Source organism: Notechis scutatus, chromosome 2 (assembly GCF_049901735.1).
Source record: "Notechis scutatus isolate UNSWTSFEM ecotype Mainland chromosome 2, rNotScu1.2, whole genome shotgun sequence".
Taxonomy (NCBI): domain Eukaryota; kingdom Metazoa; phylum Chordata; class Lepidosauria; order Squamata; family Elapidae; genus Notechis; species Notechis scutatus.
The window spans coordinates 95,404,724-95,427,986 of NC_142010.1; the positions used below are offsets into that span (position 1 = coordinate 95,404,724).

The 23,263-nt window shown below is 33.9% G+C and overlaps 1 protein-coding gene across 3 annotated transcripts in view; it reads right to left on the reverse strand.

Annotated features, from left to right (window-relative positions):
• Positions 1 to 23,263, reverse strand: part of TENM2 (teneurin transmembrane protein 2) — a 1,019,238-nt gene that overhangs the window by 871,272 nt on the left and 124,703 nt on the right. For all 3 annotated transcript variants that reach the window (XM_087955493.1, XM_087955491.1, XM_087955490.1), the window contains exon 2: positions 3,779 to 4,074. In XM_087955493.1, the coding sequence (XP_087811619.1) occupies positions 3,779 to 4,004 (226 nt within the window). In that variant the 5' untranslated portion in view covers positions 4,005 to 4,074. The remainder of the gene's footprint in view (positions 1 to 3,778; positions 4,075 to 23,263) is intronic.

Below are 23,263 nucleotides of genomic sequence, written 5' to 3' on the forward strand. Positions count from 1 at the left end.
TTTGGTAGCAACCATCCAAAGTGATGACCTTGGAGCCTTCTAGTTCAGCTCTTTTTCTATAGCTTCTAGTGTTTCTCATTTTTTTACTATTGCAAATAAAATCAAAGATTCTTAACCTTTGTGATGAAATGATCCCCAAAATTGATTGGCTACAATCTAGTTATGGATCATTCCCACTCTCAGTTCCCTCAAAAATTCCAACCAGCCTCTATATTCCTCAAGAGCAACTTGGCCTCTTCCAGGAAGTGGCCTTTGCAAATTGGAAAAAAGAGTAGGCAAAAATATTTCAATCCTGACTGAGTTGCTTTGGTAAATACATCAGAGTGTTGTACAAACATTGCCCTGTGAGCAAAGATTATTCACAGAACGTCTTACTTGTATCATTGAAGTTTGCTATGAGCAGGCAAAATAGGACTCAGTGTGATCCCTTTCAATTTTTTACTCTAATGATGGAGGATATTACTTTTGGAACTGTTAGATAATTAATCTATTTTCTCTTCCTCCAGATTTTCCTAATCATAACAGAAAACCAGATACTAATACCAAGGCAGTGACAAGAAAGTAGGATCCAATGAATTATAGAAAAGGTCCTAACTGAACTGAAATGTTTCCTTGCCATCTAAGAAATGATATTCTCACAGTGTCTTCACTGTGATTTGTTGATCTGTATAGAAAAAACAATCCTACATGAATAATTAGTAAGACATAATATGTAAGACTAATTAATGACTTGAGTCTCATATTTTATGTATGGACTGAATGCAATCATATCAGACATATCGGACTACTGATATGCTTCCAGAGTTTCAATGTATATCTTGTAACCTCATTTATTCCCCATGTTAGTATTTGTGCATCTAACTTTATCCTGATCCATAGTCTTAAAACTGGCTCAACTCAGAACTTCACATTCTTGATAGTGAAGTATTCCACTGTATTCTTAATACAGCATATTTTAACAGTTATTTGATTCACAGATTAAATTTTCCTAACTTTCTAGAAAGTATTACTAGGAGAACATACCTAATTGGTTTATTCCTTCATTTTCTTATCTTTGCCCTTCTCACCCTAACAAAGTATTAAGTTGCAGACTTGAAACAAAAGGGGTTTTTTATTTAAACATTAATCCCTCTCTAGTGGATTTCAGTATTAGAGTAGATTAAACTTGTATTGTGGCTATGTTTAGAACATAGTTCATTTCTATTTTGAAAACAAAATAATCAAGATAGCATGTTATTTCTTCTTTACAAACATTTTTCCCAGTCTAGTTTTCACCTATCTCAATTACAATATTTTTTAATTCATAAATTCTGAAAATTTCTCAATTCAGACTTTACTAATTTTCCATAACAGAGCTATGGAATTTATTTTATTTTATTTTAAGTGTTATACCATCTAGATTGTTGTTGAAAATTATTTTTTAATCTTTATTAAATGTCATCACTATCTGAAATCTCACTAACTAATTCTCATGTTGTCATAAATGTAGGACTTAGTACAATAGTGAACTGTGCAATAACAAAAAAATGAAGAAAGAAGTATTTTAAACCCAAATGTTAAAAAATATTAAACAAATTTATATGGCCACCCATCTGGATACTGAGCACTGAAAACTATAAAACTTAATACAATTATAAAAAGCAATTAAGGTTATTTATAACAACAAAACATTCGCTGAGACATTCAATTATACCTATGTGTATAAACACATATTTATATCTGTATGGTGACAAATCAGACTACTGAATTAACCTCAGAATGAATTAGTATATAGTACATAAATATTCTATAGTTTTAAATTAAAAATCAAAATCTTCACCAATAATCCAGTGCAGATTATTCATTTTATTTACGATTCTCTGTTTTAAATCAATTTTGAGTAAATATTGACTGTTTACCCACAACATATCTTGAAATACTTAATGCTTTCAATGAAATAAATTGTCATGACATTTGTGTTTTTACATTTATGCTATAAAATTAATTAATTAATTAATTAAATTAATTAATTGCACTGGCATTCACTTTCGGTGTACATGTTCACTATAATGAGTTGTGTTTCATTATTCTTGTTCTTGGTTGTTTCACTCAGTTACCTAATATTACAAGTCTCTCTCTCTCTCTTTCTCCCTCTTCCTCTCCCTTTCCCTCCCCACTCTCTCTCTCATACACACACACACACACACACACACACACACACAAAACTAACATACTTCTAAACTAAAATACAAATTCAAACTACTTTCATGAATGAAAAAGGAAGTTGGAGGAAGCTTTTAAAAATCCAAGAGATCCAGGCACACTTTGAAAAAAAAATGTTTTATTCAAATAACATTGTTCTTCAAGTATTGCTACAGATGTAATGTGATGTCTATTGTTGTGTGACAGATGCTACAACAAATAGTGGGAAATCCAAATAAAGTTATCTACCTAATGATAAAGCTCTTTGAGTCTTTGGCCAGTATTTCAGAGTTTAAGCAAGTTTGCATTGCTGTTTGGAAGACAAAATCCATTCTGAGTTTCCTTGGAAAATATCCTGAGAAACTGGTTTAATGTTTATAGTTCCAAAGAGTTTTTAACATTTTGGAAAGAAAAAAAAAAGAAACCAATGATCTCATAAATGTATTGATAAAAGCAATTAAATTTGATTAATTATTATATGAAACCAATGATCCATATAGATTAAAAGCTATTTATAAAGGATCAAGTGCATTTATATAACTATAAATCAGATAAAATTAAGTCAGTGCTGAACAAGTCTTCTCTCACAAGACTGACAAGCCTATGGGATCTATTTTGTTGGCAAAGCAATCTTTCAAGATAGTTCATTGTATGAGATTCATTTGGGGCTAGGGAAAACCCTAGAAACAGCTGGCTTGGTTCAATCTTACAAAAGAATTAGATGACTTAAAAGAATTCTAGGAAGATCAATGTAAGCCTACGAATAGTTACATTTCCTGCAATATAGATATATGACTATCTTAAATGCAATGTTACATATCTGATTAATTGATACACTTAAAGGTTAAGAAATCAAATAATGATGAATAAAGACTTAAAGAAATGTAGAGAGAAACATACTGTAAGCAAAATAAAGAAAATTGCTACTTCTTTCATGCATTTAATGAAATTTTTGAAATGTAGGAAATGTACAGTATATTGGACAACAATTTATACATTCATGTAAATTCTCAGTCCTTGGTTTAATTATAGACTTCTGGATATCTATGAAACAGTAGAACGTAAAGCTAAAATTAAAATAATTAGGTGGGATTTAGCTTTTAATTTTTTAAGTGAAATTAAATAACAGGTGATGAAAACATTTCAGCAAAATGTAATTTAGTTCAGTAAGAAATAGGAAAAATAACAAATTGATTCATTGGATAGAAGCTGGATATAGGTTTGCTGTAAGATAATCACACTAATAATTTTAGAGTGCAATTAATCCAGAAACAAATGCAAAAATGTTTCTACTATACATATAAAAATCTTGATAACATAATGCAAGATTATAATATTTAGTATACTTCAATATTACAGTATTATACTTGTACAACATTAATAATTATTAATACTTCTGTACTGAAAGGGAAATACAGAAAGGCATTTCTAAATATGCCTAAAGGCAACATGTTCAAAATTTAGCATCACAATGGAACCTGATTTTTGTACAGTAATGTCAAATCACAAGTAAACACAAAGGAACATGAAAAGTAAACACATGATCACTTAAAATTACTGCAGTAATATTGGCAAAATGCTAAAATCTATAACATACCTTGTCTTGGAAATTCATCTGATTCTCTGTGAACTAGGTCAGTAACTCGATTTCCATAATGCATTCTTGTATCATGATCATAAGCCTTCAGTGTCTCACTTGAACTATAGGACTTCTGAGTAGGTACTCTGCAGTCTTCACTGTCCAATGAAGAACTTGTATAGCGACATTCCTTCCCACATCTACCTCTTGTCAAAGAACGGTGCCTTCTGTCTTTTACATCCATAATTCTGAGTCAAGGAGAAAATGAAATATTTTTCCCCCACTGATGTAAATGTGGCTGGTTACTTTACTACCTACAAAACATAGAAAAAGAACAATGCAATGATTCTTATCTATGTGTTACATAAATGGACACTGTATATAACACATTCAAAATTAACTAATAGAATTTTCATACATACATACATACATACATACATACATACATACATACATACACAGGTATGTGCATACATACACACACTGGTAAATTAACTTATTAGCAACATATAAAGGAAATAAGTACCTAATTATATTTTTTTAAATTATTTTTATTGATGTGTTTAAAAGTAGATTAAAAAGCAAACTACTGAAATAAGTTCATGTGTGAATGCATAATGACAATAATTTAACAATTATTTGACATTCATTCTTTGCAACAAAAAGTAAAAATGATTATTTCTTGTTAGATATATCTTTGAATGTTAGTTTCTCCTGTAAAATGTTGAAAATAGAGTGAATTATGTAAAATGCTCAAAGATTTAAACTGAAAATTCACTTGAACGTGTTATATACAAAACAATGAAGGATGGTTTTGTTTGTTTATTTGTTGTTTGCTTATTTTGTTTTGGAGGGAGGGAGCAAAGTTTTCTAAGTATTATAACTTTGTTTTAATTTTTTTTCTATCATTTTTGGTCATCAGGTAATCCTCCCACTTCATACCTTGCTGATTGTAATTGTGCAAAAGTAGTTTGAAAAGCCAATAAAAATTGTTAATTAGCTTCATTAAAGTTTTCTGAAGTTCTTTCAGAGAGTGTTACATTTATGCATTTTAATCTGATACTAATAGCCTCAGTTATGATGCACTGAATATTATGATGCCATAGCTATAATTAACATCCCATACCTGTAATTAGATGCAAAAGGTCATAATCTATTTACCTTTTTACTATTAATTGCTGGCATACATTTTGGATCACCAAACACATTGCTCAGACCTGATTTGTCAGATATGAAAGAAGATAAAATCAGAGAAACTCTAATTCTTTTCTTCATCCATATCTTGCCGCCCTTTAAACTTTTCTTACTTCCTCTATATCCACGGTGACGCAGTAGTTAGAGTGGAGTACAGAGGCTACTTCTGCTGAGTGCTGGCTGCCTGCAATTTGGAAATTCAAATCTCACCAGGTTCAAGGTTGAGTCAACCTTCCATCCTTCCATGGTGGGTAAAATGAGGACCCAGATTTTTGGGGGACATATACTGACTCTGTAAACTATTTAGAGAAAGCTCTAAAGCACTGTAAAGTGGCATATAAATCTAAGTGCTATTGCTGTATCCATCCTGTGCACTGATTCATATAGCATCTTTTGTGTTTTAGACTTCAGAATTTTCTTTGAGAATTTTGTCAACATCACCAACCCCAACTTTCTTTATCTTCCAATTCCATTTAACCTATTTCCTTTCTTCAAATATTTAAGATTTGATTGTCATTTATTTTCTCTATAAAGCAATAGCATTTGGACTTATATACCGCTACATAGTGCTTTACAGCCCTCTCTAAGTAGTTTACAGAGTCAGCCTGTTGCCCCCAACAATCTAGGCCCTCATTTTACCGACCTCAGAAGGTTGGAAGGCTGAGTCAACCTTGAGCCAGTCACAATCAAACTCCTGACTGTGGGCAGACTTAGCCCGCAGTACTGCATTCTAACCACTGAGCCACCATGGCTTTATGACTAAAGTACTTTAATATACCGTTTTCATAGTTGTCACTCTTTTTAAAAATTCAATCCACATTCTTTCAGTAGCCATTCAATCTTCAATGCACTTCTTGTTTTACCAGATAAAATTTTAAAGTAGCTCCATTCTCATTGCATTCAAAGTGTTTTTGTTTCTCCTAACACACAACTTTTACTTTTATATACCAAAGTGGGCAGAAGCACACTTGAATCCACATTTCCATTTATTTCATCATACATTCATTCTTTCTGATGAATTAAATAATAGCCATTACCTTTCTATCAGCATTTTCAGATTTTCAAATTTCTCCATCTATCTATTTCTCAAGTTTTAGACTGAACATTCTATAGACTGAACTTATTAGGTCATATAGACTGAATTTGGGTAGCTTTCTAGAATTATTCAGTCTATATGACCTAATTCTCCCTCCTTTTGTACAGGTTATAAACATTAACTCTGATTTTCTTGTCAAAACAGTGAGATTTGACTTTGAACAAACTCTGCTTCCCTCTCCACCACCCCAACTCATATTCATTCAGTGATGAAAAATCTGAATGACACATGAGTGCCAGGGTTAAAGACACAATGCATGACCTTTATGGCACTTTTTGTTAACTTCATTTTAGGAATATCACTCTGGAAAGAAGCAATTTAAGTAACCACAAAAAACAGAAATAAGTATATCTTTGATTCTTAAAAGTTTATTTCTATGAAATGTGAGAATTAATGATATAATTAAGTGAGATAAAGAGAACAACACCCCCCCCCACAAATAATGTTCAGTTTTACACATATCCAGCAAAGTAGCTGAAGTTTTTAAATTTTGCTGCATTAAGTGATAAAATTATACAAATGTAAACACAATGAGCAATACATTTCAAGTACTTGACATGAGTGGATTAGATGAGATCTAATTGCAAATTTAAAAGCCCAAGTATCATAATACTGAAATGTATATGAAAAATATGGGAAAGCTTTTAACCAGGAGCCAGATTATTTAATCTCCCTCAGACAATCAGACTTCCTTCCTTCCTTCCTTCCTTCCTCCGTCTCTCCCCTCCCCCTTCCTTCCTTTCCCTTTCCCTTTCTCTCTTAGCTGTATTAATATTTTCCAATCTTTGTGTAATGCTGTGTCCAGTAATAATTATGTCGATGTAAGAGTTATGATCGATTGAATTAACAGCTAAATTGTTTTTGTATATATTTACTGGAACCTAAGACTGTTATTGCTTTTCTAGGCTTGTTCTTCCAGACCAAGGCTACCCAGATTTTTGACAAATTTGCTGCTCTCTAAATAACTTTTTATACTATCAATCATGTCATTCTACTAGATCTGCTCAGAAAGTTGGGAGTAAGGTGCATGGTATTTCAGTTGTTCTGTTCCTTCATCCAGGCTGGTTCCAGTTAGCATTGATATTAAAGGAAAATGAGCCTTCCTTGATACATTTTAAATTTATGTCATACCACTAAGTGAACTCATATATTGATACATAGTATGCTGAAGATATTCAGTATATATTTCTATCCTAGGCAGGGTAAATGTAGAATGCTAGGAAAGTGGTCTTGAAGCACTTGACAAAATTCAGGGAAACAATTGGTCCATTAAAGAGAGAAAGTGGCAACGAAGTAACAGGCAGTAGAGAGAAAACAGAGCTGCTTAACTCATTCTTTGCATTAGTCTTCACATAAAAAGAAACTATAGTCCAACCTACTACAAACATAACTGTAAAAGACAGACTAGAAATAAAAATTAAAACAAGCAAAAAAAAAAAAAAAGGGTAAGAGAACACCTGCCTGACCTTGATGAATATAAATCATCGGGATGTGATGGATTACATCCCAGAATTCTGAAAGAGCTGGCACATATTAGCTTATAACTGTTATATAACATTTTTAGAAATACTGGAGAAACAGGGAACTACCAGAGGATTGGAAAAGAGCTGATGTGATTCCCATCTTTTTTTAAAAAAAGGGTGTGTGTGTGGAAACCAGGTAGATCCAGAAACTGCAGACCAACCAGCCTGAGAAGATACTGGAATAAATAATAAAAAAGAGACAACTAGAAATGAAGTTATAACTGGTAGCCAGAGTAGGTTTTCTGAAAACAGATCATGCCAAAGTTTCATTCTTTGACAAAGTGACTAAATTTGTAGATCAGTGAAATGCTGTGGGCATAGCATACTTAGACTAGAAAAATATGGGATAGACAGTATCACCACTAGATGGATCTGTTACTGGCTGACAAACCATACTCAGTGTGTAGTCCTTAATGATATGACATCTACAGGGAAGTAAGCAATCAGGTACCACAAGGTTCTATCCTCTTTAATATCTTCATAAATGAATAAGATGAGGGAATAGAAGGGGAAGTCACCAAATTTTCAGATGACACTAAGCTGGCATGAATAGCCAAAACCCCAGAAGACAAGCTCAGGATCTAAAAAGACCTTTACAGACTTGAACAATGGGCTCTATCCACCAAAATAAAATTTAATATGGAGAAAAGCAAGGTTTTACACATAAGCAGGAAAAACCCAAGGTGCAAGTACAGGTTAGGTAAAACCTGACTCATAAACAGCAACTGTGAGAGGCACCTTGGAGTCCTAGTGGGTGATCACTTAAACACAAGCCAGCGGCAGTAGCCAAAAAAGCTAATATAATTCTTGGTTGTATAAATAGAGGCATAGATTCACAATCACATAAAGTATTAGCACTGCTTTATAAATCCTTAGTAAGACTACACCAGAATGCTGCATTCACATTACAAAAAAAGATGTTGAGTGTTTGGAAAAAGTGCAAAGAAGACCAACTAAGATGATTAAGGGCCTGGACACAAAAACATATTAAGAACGATTGCAGAATAGGTATGGCCAGTCTAGAGAAAAGAAGGGTATGGTTAGTCTAGAGAAAAAAGGACTAGGGGCAACATGATAGCGGTATTCCAGTATTTGAAAGGTTGCCAAAAAGAGGAGTGTGTCAACTTTTTTACCAAAGCACTTCCAGACTGGTCAAGAAACAATGGAAGGAAACTAATCAAGGAGAAAAGCAACCTGGATCTAAGGAAAAACTTCCGAACAGTTAGGACAATTAACCAGTGGAACACCTTGCCTTCAGAAGTTGTAGGTTGAAGCTGATATCACTGGAGGTTTTTAAGAAAAGATTGGACAGCCACCTATATGTATAGGGTCTCCTGCTTGAGCAGGATTGGACTAGAAGACCTCCAAGGTCCCTTCCAGCTCCATTCTGATTGATTGATATTCAGAAACCATCGTTTATCAAAAAAAGGACAAAAGCTTTTAAAAAATTTTTTACAGTGCATGTTCAGAAAACGGGTAGCAGCCATGATCAGGAGGACCATTGCACAGTATCATAGTGTCTGCCATTTTCTAGATCAGAAGGTACTAATTTGGGTTTCTCATGCCTTGCTGCTGAATATATTACTCAGAGATGGGATTCAAATTTTTTAACAACTGGTTCTGTGGGCATAACTAGGTGGGCGTGGCTAGGTTGGTGTGGCATGGCTTCTTTTTTCTTTTTTTGCAGCACCTACCCCATTTTTTTGCCTTCATTTTTGGGCCTCCTGGGCCTTAGGCAAGCCTCCTGGGGGGCATTTTTGCTGCCAAGAAGCTTCCCTGGGCTCAGGAAGTTAAAAAATGGATTGTGGGGGGGAGGGTGATACAACACCCCACACCTCCCAGGCCTCCTTTTGCCTCCTGGACTTCAGGGAATCCTCCTGGGCGAAACAGTAAGACAGGGAATCCCAGCACAGCTGATCATCAGAACAGCTGATCTTCTGGAGGGAAAAAAATACCTTAAGAAGTGACTGGGTTGGGGAGAACTCAGCGATGTCAAGCATGTGTGCGATGTTGGGCATGCACACAAAGGACTGACTGGGCAGAAAGGGGAGGGATGGGCAGAGAGGAGTGGGACCAGCCAAAGGCATAATTGGCCAGTTCTCCGAACTGTGCAGAATCATAATAACTGGTTCTATAGAACCAGTCCAAACAGGTAGAATCCCACCCCTGGTATTATGCTCTACTTGGACTTGCCCCCAATATGTTCTACTTTGACCTGTCCCCAAAGAGCAATGGGAAGTTGCAATTAGTCCAGAATGCATGGGATCTATAGATCTATTCTCATATTCTCACAACTCTGTAAAATGCATCAACTTCAAACAATTTTGGGGTGCAATTCAAGGTGGTGTGGGGATTTCTCCAACTGTTTCTAATTGAAATAGATCCAGCAAGTTGAGCATGCTCCAGCTCCTCCCTATTTAAAAAAATGGCATATGTTATTATATTAATATTGTTTATCATTTATATTTTTCTCTCCTTGTGGAGTCAATTTTTTTGATCTTATGTTCACCAACCAGTCACAAAATGGTGAGATTGATGGCTGTTAGCCATTCATTCATTCATTCATGGCAATGAATGAATGAACGAACGAACGAACAAACGAACAAACAAACGATCGAATGAATACATATTTATTTTATCTGACTTGATTTTTTTTTTTCTTAGAAAAATTGCCACCTTGCTTTCCAGAAAGAATTCTTTGTCTTATTTTCTATTTCTTCTTATCTTGCAAAAAGGCAGGTTGGAGAAATTATTATCAGAAATTATGTAATTTTGCTAGATTCTTGGTTCCTTGAAGGGAGATGTAGTACCACATTCTACAAGGGAATATGTTCTATCCCACTTCTTTTATGCCCATAGTTTGTTGCTCTGGAACATGATAGGGTAATGTGTTTCCAGGGATCTATAAAATGAATGGTAGGTTCTTGACTTTTAAAATGTTCCTTATTTTCTGTTGTGATTGGGTGGTTCATTCCAAGATATTCTGAGCATTCAAGTGATTTTATTTTATTTTGGGGTATCCTGAAAACAATAATGAAAAAGCACTGCTGAAGTATTGCTAATATCCTGGGAATTGGCTTTCTGTCCTTTTTTTGGCCATGACTGTGATCTCTTCAGGGCTGTGCTGGTTAAACAGTATATAGTTAGTTTGAAAATGACAGCTGTCCCCTTAAGAGAATGCCTCATGGGAGATGTAGTTCATGTCATGTGGTCACATCTGTAATCCTGATTGGTCACTGAATTGACCTCTGGTTGGGTTGGGGGGAGTTTTGGTCATTCTTACTTGGACCCCAGCAACGTGCTGGACTCTTCCCTTGCTGTATCATTATGGGATGAAGATAATTATATTTTAACACTATGAAGACAACAATGCAAAGATTGGACATTAGATGAATCTCAACATAACTGTGAGTTATACCTTGAGGATGCCTGATTAATCCAATAAACAAACTTTGTTTGGAAGCCTTTGTAGTTTTTAACTTCTTATATCGGGTATTTTGGGAAGATAAATATTTCCTGGGAGAAGATAAGGGCTTCTATTGTTCTTGGTCAGCATCTTGACTGTTAAACAATCTTTTAGTAATTTCCACAGTAGCATTTTAACTTTTGAAGTGCTTGGCACCCTTTATAGCAAAAATAAATTGCTGTGACATCCCTGAATAAACATATAACAATGCCATTATATGAGGTAGGAATTTCTATTTTTCTGTCCGTGCTCACTTCTTCCTGGCATGATGAGTTATATTCGAGGGCTTACTTCTAAGTAAACAGATGAGCTTTGGGAGTGTGTTTTTGAACTGCTTCATAGCCTTTTCTAAGCAAACAGGTTTGTGTTTGCTAACAACTGCTACTTTTGAGAGCTTTTTGCCTTTGAAATATCCATTCTGACTTGACAGTATGACTTTGACTTTGGCTTCCATCTACCATTAGAATGAACTTTTAGAATCATGTCCAAATGAATCAGGCTTTCAACTGAAATAGATTCCTGAGGTAGGATCAATTATTCCAGTGGCCCCCAACCTTTTTTGTGCCGCAGCCCGGTACCGGCATCACAAAATGATCCGTGGCCCGGTACCGGCATCAGCACGCATGACAAGGCAAGGCGAGCTGAGCGACCGGCCAGCCAGCCGTCCCCTGCTTCTCCCCGCCACCTTCAACTCCTCCTTTGTACCTTTGTCGATGGGCTTCGCTTTGGGACGGCTTCGGGACGGTCGCTCGGCTCGCCTTGCCTTGGGTGCTGAAAGAATCCTCGCGCCTTAGTTTCGTTCGAAGCCCCCCCCTTCGATGAAACTAAGGCACGAGGATTCCTTCATACCCAAACACCACTTTCCAACCAGAAAAGCTCACCCGGAAGCACTTTCTCGTCAAACAAGATGGCGGCGCCCAGCAAACCGGCGGCCTGGTAGGAAATGTTCCACGGACCAGTACCGGTCCACGGCCCAGTGGTTGGGGACCCCTGAATTATACCATACACTGTGTTGCCATATTACCAGGCATGTGATTCAAAATAAAGGATGAGCATTAATATATATGAATCATAGTGATCTAGTCAGAACAAATACAGAGGAGAATAAAATGGAAAACTGGCAATTGAAATAATGGATTATGCTCCTTCAGTTTGTCTGATTTGCAGTTATTCTATGATTATGATGATGATGTTGATTATTCCTGTGGATGTTACCATCATCCTCACTTCCTTGCCATTATTTATGTTATGTCTGAGGCAATGTTTATATGTTACACCAAGTAAAATGGTCTAATCCTATATTGCACATGAAATAGGACATTATGATTGAAGTGATATTATTATGCTTTTATTGCATGCTTACATTAATTACATAACACATATAGTACTTTGTCATAATTTAATTACCTGTTTGTAATAGTATTCATGTAGACATTTTAATGTTTTCATAAAAGGCTAAATATCTTTGGGGGCCTGTCAACTTTAGGTGAGATAGGACCAATTATTGGATTGACCCAATATTACATCATTGAAATCTAGCAGAAATCTGGCAAGATTTCCCATTAGTTGTTTACAAGAAATGTAAAGCGATCTGGCAGACTTAAAACAGTCTTAAAGACGGTTAAGAAACTTAAAACAGACTTTGCAAAACAACAATAATAACAACAATTAACAGTCATCATCATTTGCCCTACATTTTTTAAAAAAATGTCTTGTGTCCACAGAGGGTTAACATGTCTCTTTATCTGGCGTGCAGCAGAACACTACTTATTTTTTTAGAAATGGCCTTTGATAAGTGGCACCCAAAATAATTTGATAGTTATAAAAAGGGAGCATTTAAGCTTTAAATAATTGACAGCCCTATGATAAAAGAGAAAAATCATGAGATTAACAGAAAAAAATGTAAGAAGTAATAAGAATATATAAAGAAAGAATTGTCACAAAAGTATTAGAAATTATTTAGGCTCCAAAATCTGTATGCATGTAACAATGTATGCCTTTTTGAACAGCAGTTGAGGTACAGAAGAAATGTGTGCTTTTCAGCTTTAAAAAAGAGATTATCTCTTAAGCCATAAAGACCACTGCACTAGGAACATACGAACAAAGAATTTTCAGATAAGCATACTGTTTGTCCCCATATTTGCCTTTAGGCATTTGGATTCTTCTCAGTGCCAGTTATTCATTGTATATTTTATAACCAGTTACATGAAGATGAGGAAATAATACCTTTCATCATGCTCTTCTATATTCTGTATAAGAATATTTAATGGCTTTTTAAAAAAATCTATGTTTAGTATTATGTACAGTATTTTTTTAAATTTTCATTTCATTTCACCAATGCTATAAAAAGAAGTTTGCTATATTTTTGCATTATGACTGAACATTTATTCTCTGTCAAATTTTCAAAAAGGTTATTGGCCATTAGGAAAATGGGAAGCATCCTGGATGCATTTCACTGCTCTTCCAGTTGAGGGATATAGGCAGTTCAGTTTGCAATGTCATCTATGCATTGTATAAATAATCTCATTAGAATAGATAGGCAGACTCTTATCAACCCACATTTTAAGAGTATTGATATCTAACCAGACCAAATGTCCCTCCCTAACTAGGAGTACTCCCTAAGTACTCTTGCAGTCCTGGAGTATCTAGACCAAATTACTCTCCAAAATAAATAAGAAGGGTATTAACTTTGGCATGGGTCTGACCCATTATTGGGTCAATTTGCTCCCATTAGCATTTTTAGAAAGGAGATACTAGGGCATCCAATTCCAATCCGATCCAAGAAGAAGCCACTAAATCAGCAAAGATGCCCCATTGTACTATTTATTTTACTCTAATGCTTGCTGTGAGCTGTTAACCTCACTTATAATTAACATTCTCCATGTGTTTTCTTCAATTTTGTTTGAACTTATTTTTGGACTCATATACTATTTACAATATTTATATTTAAATTTTGTCATGTAATTTGTCAAATAAGCAGCAATTAGATCCATATAATTATCTAATTAATGAATTAATCAATATTAATATTATGTATGCAGTATGTTTTATGACTGTCTATTGACTACAATAAAGATTATTTCATTGGTAGGCTCTGTCAATTGAAGATTATGGGTTTAAATTGAATACTGTGAGAATATTTGCAGTAAAATTGTGCTCTTATTATGTCTATGACATACTGACCAAATAAGTCAAAACTGACCAGTTGTGTTCTTATCATAAACAGGGAATATTGCATATGAAATGAGTATGACTATTGTTGGTAACCTAAACTACACTTGTTTATGGAGGTTCTCAGTCATCTAGGCCATGGTTGTCCCAAAGGTGCTTTTTTTCAAGAGGCAACTAGACTTTCTGGTTTTTCTTTGAAGACATTTTGCTTCTCATCCAAGAAGCTTCTTCAGTTCTGACTGGATGGTGGGGAATGGCAGGAGTTATAGTCCTTGCAGACATCTGGCCATTTGCATTCTTTTAGCAGGTCGTTAAGGTCACCTAGAGGTTTATCTGTGTCATCAGGGTCACCTGAGTGGTGCAAACTGGCATGGAATCTTCTTGGAACTGTTAAAAGGAAAGTGTTGTAGATTGGAGATAGATGATGTTGTATCCCCTCTGTTGAGAGAGGGCTGTTCAATTTTGACATAGATGGCCTCTTTAACCTCTCTTTCAAACCAGTGATCTTCTCTGTCCAAATTATGGACTTTGTTGTCTTCAAAAGAGTGGCCTGTGTCTGAATCTAGTACTGCTGAATGGACTGCTGAATCTAGTCCTGATGTGTTTGTTCTCCAATGTTGTGCCATGCATTTATGAAGTGGTTGTTTCATTTCCCCAATGTACAGATCTGTACATGGCTCACTGCATTGTACTGCATGTATCATATTTCTCAGTTTCCATCTGGGTATTTTATCCTTGGGGTGGACAAGCTTCTGCCCTAGTCTATTCTTGGGTTTGAAGTGTGCATGTATGTTATGTTGGCTGAAGATCCTCCTGAGCTTTTCCAATATGCTTTCAATGTGCAGAATGACAATGTTGCTTTGTTTATTGTTGTCATCGTTGTCTGTTACAGAGGATCTCTGAGATTTGATGAAGGCCCACTTGGGATAGTCATATATTCTGAGGGCTTCCTTAATGTGTTTACATTCTTTCTTTTTTCTTTCCCATCTTTGCTTGTAGGCAGGCATTCAGCTCGGTAATGTAAGGTTCAGATGACTCCCATTTCTGTGCTCCAGTGGGTGATGGGAATCAAAATGTAAATATTGATCTGAGTGAGTTGGTTCTCGTAGACTTCAATGTTAAAGCTTCTGTCTTCTTTGATGTGTACTGCACAGTCCAGGAAGCTTAGACTATTTTCCTTAACATCTTCCTGTGTGAATTTGATGTATCTATCTACAGAGTTGATATGTTTGGTGAATGCTTCCAATTCTTGTGTTTTTATCTTGACCCAAGTATTATATAAATCCTTCCATTCCCCACCATCCAGTCAGAGGTAAAGAAGCTTCTTGGATGAGAAGTGAAACATCTTGAAAGAAAAACCAGAAAGTCCAGTTGCCTCCTGAAAAAAGAACCTCTGGGACTAAGCTACTCTTTCTTTAACTTACCAAAAAGTTTTATGGAAAACCTTCCATTGATCAAAACCATGAAGAGCATTTGAGGACAATACTGCACACATGGGGACCTTTCAGATGAGGTCTATATATGGAAAACTGCAACTTTGTCAAAAATAACACAAGTTCCTACTGTGAGCTTTTGTCCAATTATTTCAAAGCATTTAAAAGCATTAAAAAGCAAAAAATAATATAGACCATATATTAGAAAGCAAAAAGTAGAGCACTCATATCTGATCTGAGCAAATCTTTAAAAATGCCAACACACAAAATGAACTCACAATATGTTAATTGCACTTAATGTCTTTTCTCTGCAAATTAGTATGAGAATATTCATTATTATATATTGAGCAATGTGTCAACATATATTTTAATACCTGTCTTACCAGCCCTATTACCAGTAGGCAGCAGGTCTTCTTGGATATCCATCCATCCATTCATCCATCCATCCATCCATCCAGTTATCCATGCCATTATGCATTTAGGGGAATTTATTCTGCTAGATATTGAATATTGAATATTTCATTTCACTTCACTTCACACTAACAGTAAGCACTGCATATAGGCATATAAAATCCTCATTTGTTTTCACCTACTTGACTTGCAAAGCACCTTAGCTGGGGATATATTCATTTTGCATATTTGGGAGTTTGAACACTTTCTATTTAATGCCTCTAAGGAAATCAGATTTGCCTCTCCAATTTTTCAGGAATTTAGCCTCCCATACTTAGGAAATAGCTTTGAGTGATCATATCCAACACTCATTCACATGCTCAAAAATACACTAAAATAGTTGTAAATTGTTTCTGTAGTATTTTCTCAAATATATTACTTATAGACAGAATAAGATGTTTGTATGATATAATAACATAGTATGCAGATATGTACTTAGTATCAGAGCTTCAAAAGCTTTGTTTCCAGAGTTTGAAACAAACCAGTTTGATTCAGTACCAATCAACCTCATTCAATTTGGCCAATGTCAAGTGATTTTGATATCTATTTTAAAATTCCAAGGGTGCCAGGCTATTTAGTTCTCAAAATGTTTGACAGCATAAACTGCTATCTATATACTATTGATACTAGAACTGTGTAGTAAACCATAGGTTTTGAGCAAGAGGATCCCTCTTTTAACTCATGCAACACATTAAACTGCAGTTTGTCTAATCAAGATTTAGGTAATAGGATACCTGATAAATGTAAATTATAAATGCTAATGAGGGTGAAGGTTTGTTTTCTGAGCTTGTGGGTTGGTTTCCAAATGTTTTATTACCAGGCTAGGTTACATCTTCAGCAGAGTTTAGAGGATGCCAGTGTCAGTGTTCTTCTGTTCAGCTTTGTGTGGTTAGTAGATCTTGTTATGGGTCAGATGTGGGTATGTCAAGTGAGGGTCTTATAATGGGTCTTGTTATGGGTCAGGTGTGAGTCATCAGTGAGAGTCTTGTGAGGGAAGGTTACATATCAAGTGAGGGTCATTGGGAGGTGAAGTGCTGGTTGGAGGGTTGTGTGAGTTGGTTGGGTTGGTGCTGTCTCTGGATGGCTGTGCGGTTGATTTGGATTCTGGCAGGTTTGTATGCTGATTGTAGATCAATGTGTCTTTTGATAGAATTGCTTACACAAACCAACCCATAAGCTCAGAGAATGAAGCTTCACCCTCATTCTACACCTGAGCTACAGATATTCACCATAAAAATTAGTTTATAATCCGCAGATCAAACCACTATAATGTGTCATTTGCATGTATCTTTGTAATTTATTTTTATTTAATTATTTTTTATATTTGTAATGAATGATAAAATAAATGTATTATATTACATTTATTTTTGTAATGATACCATATTAGGAGTCAATTATAAGAATAAGATGGTATAATATTGGAAGTCATGAATTCCAGAAAAAAATATTGATGTGATTAATTCTGAATATTCAGTCCAATGACATGCACATTATGTTTAGCAATAACTATGCATAGCATTGCTACACATTTTGCTTGGTAATTTTTTTTATATATATTGACTCTAAAAATTCTTTGATATAGGAAAATATAAGTTTAATGCAACCCTTTGAATAAAGTTACAAGTAAATTGTAAGGAAATCTTTTAGATTTCAGGTACAATCATGGAATGAACAGGTTTCTTATACAGGTCAGTCCACAACTTACAACTACAATTGGGACCAGAATCAAGGCATATATTAAGGGAATCATGCTGTTAAGTGAATCCTGTCTCCACTGTTGATTTTGCTCATCAAAAGCTGGGAAGATCTCAAATGGTAATCAGATTAATTCCATAATTCTGCAACCATCATACACATGCAAGTTGATAAGTGCCCAAATTTTCAATATGTGACTGTGAGCATGCTGCAATGATCATAAGTGTGAAGACTTATAAATCACTTCTTTCAGTGTTGTAACTTTGAGTGGTTGCTAAATAAATGGTTGTAAATTGAAGGCTACCAGTAAACAAAATAAAATAAAAACAAATAAAGCATAATTGTATAAAATAGAAAAATAAACATGATTGGAAAGACAAACATATACATCATCCCTCAATCTAAAGATAGCTTGCTGGATTAGCCAGAGAATACTCATATGTTTCATTTTACATCCTACATTCTTTTGTAATTGATACACTTGTCAGGATATAGTTTACAATATTGAGGTATGTAAACTGAATGATAGATTGGGCAATTCATTTGCTTCAGGCAATAGATACGGTTTAAAGCATTGTTTTCCCATTGGTGGAAAGTCCTGACAGCCTTAAATTCACAACCTTGGGGGATTGGGGTGGAAACTTATTAATTGCCAGTCATTTGCATTTCTCATTTTATTCTAGAATAAAGTTCAATCTAGTGTTTTGTCTGAATCAATTCAAAAAAGTGAAGCGGAATGTTAAATAGCTTAGGATTAGGGGTTAGCATGTCAAAAAAGGTCTATATTTACCTTCAGACTACTGAAATTCAGACTATTGAGTTTTCTATCAGGGCAAAAAAATAGAAATACCTAAAGTAAGTTTGGCTGTCAGTTTGTTGGCTGCATATCAGATTCCTGAATATGTGCTTCAGAGACACAAAGTTATACATTTCTGAGAAGCCCAATTTTAGCAATGGTAAAATAACAAGACACATTCTTATTTTCAATATAATAAGACTTTAGAAATAAGCCATTATTTTTCTAATCAAAATTTAGGAAACTTAATCTTCAGCTTCCAATGAAGTGAACATATATGCATAGTTTTTATTTGACTTGGAAACACACTTCAAAACTTAAAAAAAAAAGAATAGGGATGAAATTGAAAAGGAATATAGAAATTCTATTCAGTTAATTTTGTATGTGCCTATTTATTCCTTTGTCTTTATGTTAGTCCAAGACAAGCATGGAAAAATCATCATGAAAACAACAACAATATAAATTTTGATGACTTTCTCAGTATGACTATATAGAATTCTATATACACTGTAGAATGCTATTGTTAATGTTTATTTATTTGTTTCTAATTCTGGGCAGCATACATCTAAAACTAAAAACAAATTTAAAACAATTAAAACAATACAAAATGAATGTATAATGATTATTTAAATCCAACCAGTATTTTGGATTTAGTCATGTGCTATCTTCAGGAAAGTTCAATGTTTTGCATCACATTCTATTTTTACAGCTCTCTGGTGACCTTCAAGATAACTGAGATGTCAGCTGTCAAAAATCTATAAAGCTTAAATGATCAGGTACAGAAAATACTTGGATCATACATATTTCCATAACACATAACATGACACCTAACTGCAAAATATCTATAAGCATCTAATTCATCATACAAAAGGAGAAAATTACTTTGGTGTAATCAGTATAATTTTCAAATTATTCCCAACAAGGGAATGCATATACTGTCCTAACTTTAATCTCCTATAATGCAAAACATAACATATAATGCATATACTGATGTCACACATTCATATAAGGCTTATCCTATTGGAAACATTCTCTTGGTATTACTTAAGAGTGCTTCCTGGCAGGATATTTAGTTTAAGCCCATATTTTCAGTTATGGCCTTGACATCATTCAATTTGAAGTAATCCAGTTATAAAATTTAGTAGAATCAGGCTCCTAGGAATAGAAACCTCTTTTTATAAGAAATTGAAAAAAGATAATAAAATTTATATTAACTATTTATGAAAAGTTTGGAATAAAAAGGTTGATTTTCCTGTTTTCCTATTCCAATGGAAAGCTGTTTTAATTAATGTGAAATTAGTTTCTTTTGATCTTAAAAGGTTAATATAACCAAAAATTCTATTTTATTTATATTGTACACTTCAAAGAATATTTACTATGGGTTGGTTGCAGTTACCTTGCTATTAAAGATATCATTTAGAAGTTGGATTATTAAGTCATATAAACCAGAAACAGCCAAATATTGCCACATATTGAATGTAAAACCACAGAATTATTATTTCACCATCTTTAAAATTCATTCCATGTAATTGTAAGTATTTTTGGATGAAGAAACATCTATGTCTGAGTCTACCACAGAATTAAAAGAAATTTTCTCATCTGTTTACAGATTTTTACGAAAGAGAACATTCATACAAATATTAATGCTGACCTAGGGAAAAGGGTAAAATGATCAATGCTGCTAAAAATCAGCAGAATAGAAGAAGTAAAATTTTAATTGTGATGAATTGATATTATCATTTTTTTAAAAAGAAAATTTTCAGAAAATTTCAAATATATCCATGCCATTCCTACTGTCAATAGTGTGAGGCTTCTTTCTAGCAGCCAAGACTGAAAACAATTAGTCTAGGAACAAGATCTCTCATAGTTCTGGATAGTAATATTTATTAAGAAGTCATTATATGAGACCTATAAATGTATTAAATAAATAAAGTAATAACACAAGAATTCTAATGAGTGCTGTATTTTCACATGGGGAACCTATATACATAGACCACTTAGGGTAGAAAGATTGGATTTTTAAATTTCCTCACACTTTTTGTGAAGGTAGGATAGACTGCATTTTTTAAAAGAAAAAGTTTCTTTAACTGTTTTGTAAATGGCTAGTAAACTTATAGGATCAGTTTTCACACAAAACAATTGTGAAAGTGAGTAGGTGTATGCATTGCGGGAAGTAGAACTAAATTGGTATCATTTATTTATTAAATGATAAATTAAATTGTTATCATATTTATTAAATTTATTTGTTCTATGACTTCCAGCCACTAAATGATTAACAATTGTTAAAAACATTTAAAAGTTAGCAAGCAAAATAAAATAAAATAAAACAACCATAAAAACTATAGAAAAACACAAAAACAGTACAAGCAATAGAATAATAATGACAAAGACAACAAACCGAGAGGATAAAAAAAAATGACCATGGTGATAAAATGTTTCTTTTCATTATTCAAAGAGGCAGAGTTCTTATATATTGCAAATGTTATACTTGCCTGGCATTATTCCTTAATTTCCAAGGTCATGGCCTCATTAAATTTAATAAGTTTTCTTATGACATACTTCACCAACTGCATTTCTCTACTTAGCCATTTTTGGTTACATTGCCCTGTTCTACTGTATATAATAAACAACTCTAAATAACGTTGTACTACGGTATCTAGTTCTAGTAATATATCACCAAGTAATCATAAATCAAAGATAATTTCTGTTAGCTTTTAAAATTGCATTAAAATACATGCATGTAAGCCATTGACCTTTTAATTGCAGTAAAATTTAATTAACACAAAGCTTGCTACTACAGAATATCTTTTGGATATTGTTTCTCATTGTAATTTCAATGAATTCTTAATTGCTCATTCAGAGAGGAATAGACAAATTTTCAGGTTTTCTGAGTTAACCTTTATGTGGTGTTACGTGTGAAAGTGTTAATTGTAATGTCAACTGCAAAAATAAATAAACAAGTTTTCTAAACAAAATTAGTTTTGCTCCACTACACAATTACAATACACCCTTTCATAATAGGTAAAACATTTATATAATATGAAATTCAAAAAACACATCATAGAAGGATGCATTAATGAAAAATCTTCTCAAAGTGCTACTATAACACTGTGGGGGGCAGAGGCATCCAAAGTTGGAAATACTGCTTTATTTAAAGGCATGCAAAGTTTGTGGCAATACTATGAAAATAAAAGAAAAACGGTTTTTTCTTCCTTCCTTCCTTCCTTCCTTCCTTCCTTCCTTCCTTCCTTCCTTCCTTCCTTCCTTTTTTCCTTCCTTCTTATCAAAGGGAACTCCAAGATGGCTGTGTCCTTGCTGCACTTTTTGACTTTACTGTATCAGAATAAGGACTTCACAGTATCCCACTTGCACTAAGGAGAAATGTATAAATACCGTTTTTCCTCTACCTAAAGAATTTTCTTTCTTTAGCCTTGGTGATAAGATCTGCATTAGCCAAAATCCTCAGAACCATAAGATGAGAGCCTTAATAACAGAATAAAAGAATTTGAAGGGACCTTGGGGTCTTCTAGTCCAATCCCCTGCTCAAGCAGAAAATCCTATATTATTTCAGACTGGTTGTCCAATCTCTTCTTAAAATTTCTGTTCTTGTTGAATCTATGCTAATTATTAATATATACTACAATATTTAAATAAAATGTACAATATACATTTATAAATGTGCTATCTATTGCTTATATTAAAATGTCTTGCAAGAAATACAGATGAAAAATATTGAATAATTTCTTTAAAAGAATAGAAGGTCTTGCTGAAGAAAAGCACTTCTTTCAAATAATCATTGCAAAAAAAGAATTAGACCTTTCAATACAATCCAGGGGTGACTTATGATAGGAATTATTTTGTTGTCAACATGGAATTCTTATTCCTTAATTAATGCATCTCCTGATAAATTATATAAGGCTCATAGTGACTTACAATGAGTCTGTTACAAACCAGTTCACCTTTTCTGTGCTTCATTTGAGCACAGTCAACTTGCTGTATTTTTCAGCTAATCTTTCTTTTTCACCAAGCATAGCCAGTTTTTGCCACTGAAATTGTCAAGAGCATGATGTAGTTAATTCATATAATGTCTAAATACACAATCACGGGATTGTAGATAAAATGTGTATATTCTATATATATATTTATATATTTATAAATATATTTATATGTTTTGTTTTCTAATATGTAATGTCTAGAAAACAAATAGGAACTATTGGAAATCTTACAAAATAAGAACTGAAAAACGCAGTTGATTCAAACAAGATTCAAACAAGGTTCAAACAGGAAATTCCTCTCAAAAGCAAGCAAGTTAACAGATTAACCAATAAATACTTCGTTCTGCAAGTTAGGAATATGATATATTCAGTGGGATTTAGCTCTATGTAAGAATTCATAGCTTTGACTGATAATTCCTGAATTCACTCTACCAAAAATTCTTTAGTGTCTTTCTTTTTGCTACAACTCCTGCCTTAAAAAGACTTTTATCAAACATGTTGGAGACATTAATATGACTATGTAATCATTACTGCCTGAAATCTGCAGTTAGATGTATTAATGAAGTACACTGAATATGCTTTTCAGGTGAGATGTGGGAATAAAAATAGCAAACAACATTGCAGGACCAATGTTTTCTTTCAGTTTTTGCTTAAATTGCTTCTCGGTAAAACAATACAAGATTA